The following is a 10227-nucleotide window of genomic DNA, read 5'->3' as shown; positions in this document are numbered from 1 at the left end:
GTGTGTGTGTGTGTGTGTGTGTGTGTGTCCAGGCCTGGCAATGGAGATGTAATCGAAGAAGCCTTAAGTAAATGTGACACCCAGGAAGGTATATTTATCACACCCATATACGTAATTTGAAATTGAAAAACGCTGCTAAATGCAAATCAGCTGAAAAAAAATATGAAGCCCACTTGACGTCTCACACACTTCCTTGCTCTTTGTGGGCGCCAGAGCGCTGTTCTCCGCCCATCAAGGAGCTACGTGTGTCCCTGGGTCTGCAGCTCCTGTTGCCGTGTGCCCAGCTGTCTCCCAGGCCTTGCAGCTGGAAGCACCCTCCCAACAGTCTCACCAAGCAGCGACACCCTGACCTGGAGGTGACCGTCACCAAAGACGGACTGGGGACTTACATCTGTGCATGCCAGGTACCGGGATAGAAAATGTAGACCAGGGGTGTCAAACTCATTTTTTGTCGCGGGCCACTTCGGAGTTACCGCTTCCCTTGGAGGGCCAATGCAAAATCTCAATGTTATTTATTACCCATGAAAATTTGACATTTCGGCACAGATTTCAGCAAGGATCATGAAAGTTGACACACTTGATTTGCTCCCGCGGGCCGCATAAAATGACGTGGCGGGCCGGATCTGGCCCCCGGGCCTTCAGTTTGGCACCTGAAGGCCCACACACACACACACACACACACACATATTTATCTACAAGTTCATCGATGCTCCTCATCCTCCAGTCCAATCACAACCCAGCCAATAACCGTCTCCCCTCCCGAAACAGGAAGGACAAATCCATGAGCCCACCACTTGCCGTCGGGCGGCCTATCAGCTGACACTTGAGGACCCCAGCACCGCGGGAGCCGTGGCGGGATGCACTCGTCACGTGGTGGCCTTTTATGTCCTCTTCTTCCTGGCCGGCATACTGTTTGGAGCGACGCTCATCCACTTTGTCAAACGTCGGCACGCCAGAGGTCCGCGCGAAGAACGGAAGGTGGGGCGGGACTTGCTGGGCTCTTCCGCCTCCGCCCCGCAGCCAGGGTTCTGTTTGACGGACAAACGCAACGGGATCGCGGCCGCCAACGCGAGCCAAGTCCGAAAGCAGGGAAACGGCGGTCACCATGGCAACAGTGGGAGCGCCGTAACAGGCGGCACCAAAGCCAGAAACGGAAGGGGAAACACCTCGTATGCCAACTACAACATTTTGTCAGTGGACGTTCTGGACGGACGGACTGCCAGGGGGGAGGGAGGGAGTTCCGAGGCGAAGGAGAGGGATCCGATGGAGGGGGTTGACCTGGATGAGAGCCTGGGGGAAGGGATATCGGGACTAGAGGAAGAGTTGGCCAAGTTTCCCATGTTTAAATCAGCAGCACCCCTCGCTCCATGTGAAGAAAGCTCCATTTGAGAAGCAACTTCTTCATCCGGAAGCCACTGGGGGCTTGAGCAGCCCCCCAAAAATCGTCACTGCCAATGGATGGTGTCATGAAGAGATGCTTCAAAAATCCATATCATGATGTGTCATGTCATACGTTTTCTGGAGCAGACCGTGTTGGTCATGTGCAATCGGGAGAGTGACTGAAGGACTCTTCTCCTTTCATCCAAAGAACACTGCACTGCAAAACACGACTTCTCTCGATCCGGGACCCGCGCCGATTTCGAAGGGCACCAAAGGACGGTCGAGCCGTAAACTGAACGTGTCCGTGTTCGCTTGCGGGGACCGAAAGAGTCTTGTGATCTCGACGGGGTCCTTCCTTGGATGACTGGGTTTGCACCAGCTTGTTCTCTTAATGTGGGTTGCTTGTGTATTGTTTTGTTGTGTTTTTGTAATAAATCATATTTCGAAAACCGAAGATACGTCAGGCAAATGGGGAAGGGTTATCTTTCATTGAGCCAAGGCACATATTTTACATTAGAAAAACCTCAAGAATATAGCACCAAAAAAAAAAAAAAAAACACAGGTCAATAGTACCTATCGTCATCTCATGAAAGAGCATGAATTTTTTTCTCCTTGTCACTATACATCAATGGCAAAGATATTAGATGGATGACAGAGAAATGTTTTTGCAGTAAATAATTGTAATTAAGTTATTCTACACAATTTAAAAGTATTAGATTTTCTCCTCACTTTTTGAACATGCTTCTACTTCTGCATTTCTCGAGGGATCCTCCAACTTATTCTGATTACAAAAATTCACACTTTGCAGACTTCATATATAAGCTACGAGTTACCTATACTATATATATCTACAGTATATATATATATATATATATATATATATATATCTATATAGATATATAGAACCAATCACCATCAGTGGGGTGATTGGTTCAGTTTGTTAATTAACTGGCTGCTGTCTCGAAATTGTGAGCTTGTCTCTTGAGGTAGAATGGAGGAAAATAATTAAATGGCACTGACTCAGCCCCAAAAGACGCTAGCCCACCAGGCATCTGCCGTAAAGGCCGTAAAATCTGCATCCATATGATTGACAAATATGTGATACAGTGAGACTGCAACAAATAAAACAACACAAACCCAGTGGCACGTTTAATTTGGATTTTTCCATTGGATGGCTGAAAACTGCTTTCTATTTAGTGACCAGCAGATGGCAGCAAAGGCAAAGTAATCAAACTGTCCATTTCCTGGTCTTCGTTCAGTGATCCCCAACCTTTATTGAAACGTTCATATTTTACATTCACGGGTTAATTCTGCCATCCAGTGGAAAAAGGTTACATTTGTTTTTATTTATTTTGACATGTCACTGGCATAGGTACATGGACGAAGTCGCTATTGTATGGAGTAACGAACTCATCCTCGGGCCAAAACAATGACCGAACCAACGCGAGGCAGCTTCCGTCACCACTGCGTCAGCACGCCCACGAGTTCCTGACGAAGGAGGGAGGGAGGGAGGATGACGAGATGAGGGAAGGGGGGGGCTCGGGTGGGCTGTGGGACACACGCGCACACGCTAACACGCACACGCGCGCACACATTCCGAGGACAGCGGCAGAGCAGCGGGGAGATAGCAAACAACAACCTTCTTCATCCTGCTTTCAGTTATTGACTTCCATCTTCATTCATCATTCAGTGGAATCCAAGCTCCCCCCCCCCACACGTCTGCTTCCAAGGGGAAAGAAAAAAAAAAAACCCACCCCAACCAAAACAAAGGATTCCAGCACCTCGGAGAGCGACCATGGCACCGATGACGCTGGAGGACGCAGCCCAGCCTGGTGAGTCTGCTTCCTTTTGGACCTTTTGCCACACCCGACTACCGTTCAACACTTTTGAGTGTCAAAATGGCAGCGTCGTTGGAGTGTTTTGTTTTACGACTCTATAGATCGGTCGCGCATACGCCATGCGATCTTGACTAAGTTTAATTTGTCGAGCTGAAATCGATGACGTGAAGCAGACTACACAGTTGGCGTGCTGAAACATCTCACTCCTGGCCACCGAATCCATTTTTGTTGGCCTTTCATTGTGCCTTCAACACATTAGGGCGGGGCAGCCATTCAACAAACGTTCAAAGCAGTCCAGTCTCCAAACATAGGAACGTCATCGGGACCTGGCACAGAAATCCATCTTTGCATTACTTAGTCAATTCTATTCAGCCGCTATGTCTTTCCTTCTCTGGCTGGCGAAATATGTATGCCCCTTAAAAAAATGAAGCCATCAAGATCGGGTGGGCCTCGCCGTCCTTCTGTTGAGTCACGCCAGCGGAGAAGAAGCTCTCCAGTCGCACGTTAACGCATGGAAAAATGGCATTCAATCTGAAAAATGATGGCTTGAAGAGAAACTCCAATTGATGGACTCATCCTAAGCTGGAACAATGGCACTCATAAATCCCCATTGTGTGTTACATAAGACGCTGCTTTTTGTTTTTATCCTGCTTCCGTCTTAAAAACATCTGTGCAAAAGCATGAGCGTTGATGTCTTTACTTGTAGCAGGATTAGTGACTGACAATTGAAGCCGAGAGCTGTAATAAACAGGCCCCCTTTTCGTGGCAAATCCCTGTTGCCTTGCCCATCTGTCCAGCTGAAAGCTGGATGCGAATTGGTACTCATTTGCTTGGAAATTCCGAGTAAGAGGTTTTTGAAAACACGAGCCCTAGAGTTCCTCTAAAATGGCTGCTTCAAACCGAAATGGCCGACTTCCTGAACACTTTCCGGCATAGGTGAATCGTGTCGATACTTTTGCTGGAATGGACAAGAACATGAATCAACATTTAATATAGTTCACCATTTCAACTGCCTTAACAACATGGGCAGCAATCCATTGCACGAGAAGCGAAGAGTGAGCCGCACAATCACAATGAAACTCCTTTTTTTTTTTTTTTTAACGTCAAATATCTACATATCAATTATATTGATTATATGATGTGTGCTGGAGTCGCCAGCTATAAGTTGCATCGTTTGTCTAGTTCAGTCACATTCAATTGCGTCGCTCGATGTTCCGTTTAGCTCGACACCATTTCTCATCGCCTTCCTTGTATCGCTCTCCAGTGGCGGTCCCAGCAGGTGTTGCGGTGGTGAGCGTCTTCGGCCTGATCTTCACCGCGTCAGCCTTTGCGTGGATCTGCTGCCAGCGCAAAAACACCAAAGGCCAGAAGACGCCCCCGTACAAGTTTGTCCACATGCTCAAAGGTGTGGACATCTATCCGGAGAGCCTCAGCGGCAAGAAGAAGTTTGCCTCCACCCCTGGCATGACGACGCATGAAGTCAGTAAAACGGACGTGAATGGCAACTGCCACAACGCCATGACGCCCATGGCCAGTCCCAAGCTGGTGTCGAGTCCCATCGGCTCCAGACCGGCGCTGCATCTGGACCTCGAGCAACGGGACCTCAATGGCAACTTCCCGAGCAAACCCATTCATCACCACAAGGTACGCAGCTCGCCCGACTTGGAGCTGCCCTCGCCACACGCCGGCTTCGCCCAGCCCGGCGTGATTGAGCGGCGGGAACTACCCTCACCTTCAAGCGCCATCTCCAGCCAGGCCCCGACCCCGGCTGTGGACGAGAGACAAGGGAGGCTCGGCACCCTCCATTTTGCTTTGGAGTACCAACCGGAGAAGAAGGCCTTCATTGTCCACATTCAGGTGAGTCAAATCAGCTGATCAGGTTTTTGTGGAGATACCGAAGTCTATGCGGAAGCTCAGAGGGTGACGAGGGCTCTTTCCGTCCCGAACTTTCAGAATAACCTCCCGGAGCCCGTCTGACAAACCCCTGTGCATTCTTAAACCCCGTTTATATTCATTGGTGTTCCACAAAGCACAAGACTTGAGCCCTTATTTTTGTTTCTTATTTGTTGTTATTGTTTTTCACATTTTTTTTAAGAGTTTCACAATCCTCTGAGTTTTTGATTTGACTCCAGGAAGCCCATGGCTTGAGCCCAACTGATGAGCAGTCCTTGACCTCAGACCCCTACATCAAGCTGACCCTCTTACCGGAGAAGAAGCACCGAGTGAAGACCAGAGTGCTGAGGAAGACTCTGGACCCGACCTTTGACGAAACCTTCAGCTTTTATGGAATCCCGCTGCCCAAAGTGTCGGAACTGGCTCTCCAGTTCATGGTGCTCAGCTTTGACAGATTCTCCCGTGATGAGATCATTGGGGAGACCCTCGTGCCGCTTTCGGGCATCGACCTGTCCGAGGGCCGCGTGCTGATGAGCAGGGAGATTATCAAGAGGAACATCAAGGTGAGGAATAGAGAGTCAAAATGTGATATTTCACTCCGTGATCTTACCGTACGTTTGGATCATCCTAGAAGTCATCAGGCCGAGGCGAGCTGCTGCTCTCCTTGTGTTACCAGTCCACCACCAACACGCTGACCGTGGTGGTCCTCAAGGCCCGCCACCTGCCCAAGAATGACAACAACGGACCCTCGGGTACAGTAGCTGCAATTTTTTCCTACTGATACGTGTAAATGTGGTTCGCGCCACTTTCTGCTGAGTCACGTTATACGTTTCAATGGTTTTCTCTCCTGCTCCTTCCATAGATCCGTACGTCAAAGTCAACCTGTATCATGGGAAGAAGCGGGTGTGCAAGAAGAAGACCAGCGTGAAGAAGTGTGCTCCCAACCCCGTCTTCAACGAGCTCTTCACCTTTGACCTGCCCTCCGACGAAGGCTTGAGAGACACCAGCGTGGAGCTGCTCCTGATGGACTCGGACACGGGCAACTCCCGCGGCTCGAAACCGGTCCTCGGACGCCTGCTGATGGGCACGACGGCGGCCGGCACGGCCGGCGAGCACTGGCGGGAGATCTGTGAGCACCCGCGGCGCCAAATCGCCAAGTGGCACGCCATGTCGGAGGATTAAGATGGCAGGATGCGTGCTGGAGGTCTCATCTGGTTCAACCAATAGAGCGACTGAATGATGAAAGCACGATTTAGCCATTTGGACGGTTGGGGATTGGGGGGGGGGAGCATGATGTCATCAGTCAATCAATTATTTAATCATTCGCTCATCTTGGAAGTTACAGTGGTACCTTGACTTGCGAGTACCTTAACGTAAGTAGTTTTTCAACTTACAAGGCATCGCTTATTTATTTATTTATTTTTTGCATTCTATTGTTAGCCAAAACCAGAACTATAGATACACTCTACTGCCAAAAGTGTCCGCCTGGACTTGCATATTGTTGCTGTCAGGCGGAATCCTCACAGCTCCAAAATTTCTACTTTTAAGGAAATGTTTAAAAAAAAAAAAAACCAAATGTGGTTCATCAGCTTCCTGAACTCTTTTAAATGTCTTCAAGCTTTGAGTGATGCCGTAAATAAAGCTGACCAAGTAGTTTAATAGGTGAAAATGAATCTGGACATTTCTTCGTATCTTTGTGGTTGACTTTTGAACTGAAGCATTTCAGCTATCCTTTTTTTTTTTTTTTTTTTAACAAAACAGACTTACTCAAATGTATCCGATCGAGCTATTGTCACTTGTTACCGACTTTAAAAAAAAACAAACAAAAAAAAAAACATCCTGACTTTCAGTTTTGAGGCGACATAATGCTACGCGGCTCCCTCAGAGTGGGGGAAGAGGAAGAGTTTTACAACACTTCTCAGAGAATTCAAGCGTTCAAGACAAATAATCAATTTATACTCAGACTGTTTTGTAATTCAATTGGTTGATAATGCTTAAAAAAACAGACAACATGGAGACAGACCAAAAGTATGGATTTGTGGAAAAAAAAGGAAATTGACCATATTTGGACATAATAACAATTATAATAATAATAATAACCATAATTGTAAAAAAGTTGGCAATATATAAGTGTATCGCTAATTAAGGCTTTGGCCTTATTTAACGATCCACTTACCCAACATCACTTGGTTGCATCATTCAGGTTGTCATGGTAACCATGTGCTCAAACATCTTATTTCTTCCTCTTTAAATGGAGCTTTGCCTTTTGACGAAAAGCTGGACAAAAATCTGTAAAAAAAAAAAAAAAAAAGGCATTTATTTATTACATTGAACAAATGCGTCAGTTTGGTTCATCAGCTTATTATTATTATTTTTTTTTTTTACACTCCTCCAAGGTGGACTTGTGGAACATGTTTTGAAAGTGCTATTTCACATAAAGCCTAAATTAGGTGGTGTGAGCTTGGACTGCGGTCGTGATGCGCCACGGCGGCGAGAATGTTTGTGCGGATGTGCACGACTGGGCGTGTGTGCGTGCGTGCCTGCGTGCGTGTGTGTGCGCGCACATTCCAACGTTTACTGTCTGTGTTTTGTCCCCTTGACTGTGAGCACAAAGACAGCTGAAATGAAATGTAAAATGTAAGTACCCTCCAATTAAACCGATCATATTATGTCAAAGTATAGCTTTTATCTTTATTTGTCTGCTCTGCTGCACTCATTGGCATTGTACAAACCGTCCATCCTTGACAGGTGTTCTTTGAGATACAAGTTTAAATCATTCCACAGCAGTGTTCTCATCTCAAATCATTTTTCCACCTAGAAATACAGTAAATGGAAATTAATTATGCCTATTAATCTGTTATGGGCCCACCTAAAATATGTTGATTATTAAACATATTAATATGTGCACAACACTTGAGACGTGTTTTGCTAGTCCAACTTGGCTTGCTCAGTCCAACCAATCAGAGGATGGAAAAATGCTGATGTCATCCAGAGCTCACAACCTGATTGGTTGAAAAAACAGCCTCACTGTTTTTGGAGTTTTTAGTTCCAGTGGAAAGCTTGAAAGGTTCTGAGGCCTTGGGCGGTTAAGATTCGCATGGCAACCCATCGAGGCTGAAATGTGATTGGACAAAAAATCCAATCCCACATTGACAACCTGAAAGCAGTGCAAAGGAGATCATCTGTATTCAATTTTCCCCTGTGCGCCGACCCCAAACTGTTGATCATGTCTGTCGGCATAAATTTGGTGCACGCTGGCTCCAGAGCGGCGGGTGAGTCATCATGGAAATGCTCTTCATGGCGGCAGACATTTTCTATATCCCCCAGCCAGCCAGCCCGGAACTTCTTCGAGCGAAGCCGCCGTGACAGCCGCCATTAATCTCGACGCGCCAATTGATCAGTGACGCAAGGCCGCGCGTCTGTGTGTGATGTTGATGTGAGCGTACCGAAGAATGGAATGGCGCTGCATCCGATGGCGGCCCCTGTGGAAGGATTCATACTGGTCACCATGGCAACAGCATGAAGGCTATACAGGTGCCCATTACTGACAGCCAAACAAGACAGACACAAACATATGATTTTGTTGTCGAGAAGACATCAGTGCATGTGTGTGTGTGTGTGTGTGTGTGTGTGTGTGTGTGTGTGTGTGTGTGTGTGTGTGTGTGTGTGTGTGTGTGTGTGTGTGTGTGTGCATGCAAACAATCAAGGCCCTTACCTCTGCTGCCATGGCAACAGAGTCTTTCAGTGGGAGTGAGTGAAGTCAAAGCGAGAATAACAAATGGAGGACGAGGAAGGCGGAAGCTGCTCTGGTTCTCTACATTGTTCAGTCGTTTCTGAATTTATCCGGCGCAGTGGGCAAGTCTCCGTTCCAGCAAAGAAAGCAATCCAAGATGACTTGGACCACTCACAAAGCAGGGGGCGGGGCATAATGGCTCTCCCGTGTTTTTTTTTTTTTTTAGACTCCTGTGCATCATGTCATGTCACTTCCGATCCTCTTCCTCTCCCTTGGCCTTTAAATCAAGTCAGTTCCACTCGATTCATCACCTCCTCTGTTATCGATTTGTTCTCACTTGCTTTTCCTGACCCCCTGCACGTGTGTGCCCTTGAATGTAGCACGCACATACACGCACGCACAAATCCCTGTTCTTGACTGAACTCGCTTGTTGTCATTGTCATCACCGAGTGTCAGCACATTTTAATCCATCAGAAAAAAAAAATCAATAATGACTCAGTCCCAGTTGTGCCTAGAAATATAAATTCTTCACTGAGCGGCAGCAGCACATTCCATCGTGTTTTTCTTTTTGTTTCCTTTCAGCTTTGGTGTGGCCCGACTGGTTAGCGCAGCCCAATCCCCGCCCTCTCTTCTCCATCTTAACCAATTCGGTCCTCTGTGGAATTTATTTTATTTTTTTTAAATGGCAGGCCCCGCCACTTTCTGTCAGCACAGCATTTGTGCTGCTACTGCTAACAATTAGCGGGTTGGTGGACATTGTGCGTTTGCGTGTTGGAGATTTGCTTCCTATGTGCACTCCAGCAAACAACATGATGTGATCTGGATGCTTGCTTGTTTAAAATTCCAAAGTCATTTGCTTATTTTAACATTCTGCAGCCTCCGGCGACTTCAGAGATTCAGATGTTGCTGCGAATCAACCCAACCAGCCGGTTGGCTTTGCAGACATCTCATGTATATTTTTCATCGAAAAAAAGCTTTCCGAAGAAAAGACAAGGTGTGGACGTGGTGTCAGATGTTCATTGCCTTGGAATCAAAACCAAACGAGTCGGTGTCCTCAGGCGCAGCAAAAGTGTTGGTTTACATATTATGCCTTTTGAATAAAGATAGCACGCTAATGGCTTTGCAAATGAAGCAAGGAGACAAACATTGATCCAGATGCTGCCCTAAAAAAGGTGGATGAGTAGCCTAAATAAGCAATAGGTGACGAGGTGATTGAGACATGCACGGCCTTATCCTCCTTCCTCAAGGGTTTGAACTTTAGTCCTCTCTGGCTGATCCAAAGCGGAGTCAATGCGTTACCCGGTCTACCGGTTTATAAGTCATCAGCTCGACAGCAATGGGAGTGAGGATGGAGTGGAGGGAGGTGGTGGTGGTGGTGGTTGG

The 10227-nt window shown here is 47.1% G+C and overlaps 2 protein-coding genes across 3 annotated transcripts in view; both read left to right on the top strand.

Moving 5' to 3' along the window:
* Positions 1 to 1848, top strand: part of sema4f (sema domain, immunoglobulin domain (Ig), transmembrane domain (TM) and short cytoplasmic domain, (semaphorin) 4F) — a 23220-nt gene extending 21372 nt beyond the window's left edge. Inside the window, exons 13-15 of the mRNA XM_019863289.1 lie at positions 33 to 88; positions 214 to 404; positions 769 to 1848. Coding sequence (XP_019718848.1) covers positions 33 to 88; positions 214 to 404; positions 769 to 1389 — 868 coding nt within the window. The 3' untranslated portion in view covers positions 1390 to 1848. The remainder of the gene's footprint in view (positions 1 to 32; positions 89 to 213; positions 405 to 768) is intronic.
* Positions 1849 to 2524: 676 nt separating this feature from the next.
* Positions 2525 to 7131, top strand: syt4 (synaptotagmin IV). Of its 2 annotated transcripts, none has more exons than XM_019863197.1 (5): positions 2525 to 3212; positions 4483 to 5075; positions 5351 to 5674; positions 5746 to 5863; positions 5974 to 7131. In XM_019863197.1, exons 1-5 carry the CDS (start codon positions 3176 to 3178, stop codon positions 6291 to 6293), a joined length of 1392 nt encoding a protein of 463 aa, XP_019718756.1. In that variant the 5' UTR covers positions 2525 to 3175; the 3' UTR covers positions 6294 to 7131. The 2 variants fall into 2 exon arrangements, with proteins under 2 accessions (XP_019718756.1, XP_019718755.1); XM_019863196.1 differs by having other exon boundaries at positions 2527 to 3212; positions 5743 to 5863.
* The last annotated feature ends 3096 nt before the right edge of the window (positions 7132 to 10227 follow it).

The sequence above is a fragment of the Hippocampus comes genome, unplaced genomic scaffold (assembly GCF_001891065.2).
Source record: "Hippocampus comes isolate QL1 unplaced genomic scaffold, H_comes_QL1_v1.1 scaffold18, whole genome shotgun sequence".
NCBI lineage: Eukaryota > Metazoa > Chordata > Actinopteri > Syngnathiformes > Syngnathidae > Hippocampus > Hippocampus comes.
The sequence above is the reverse complement of the archived record's forward strand: the minus strand, read 5'-3'. Positions and strand labels throughout refer to the sequence as shown.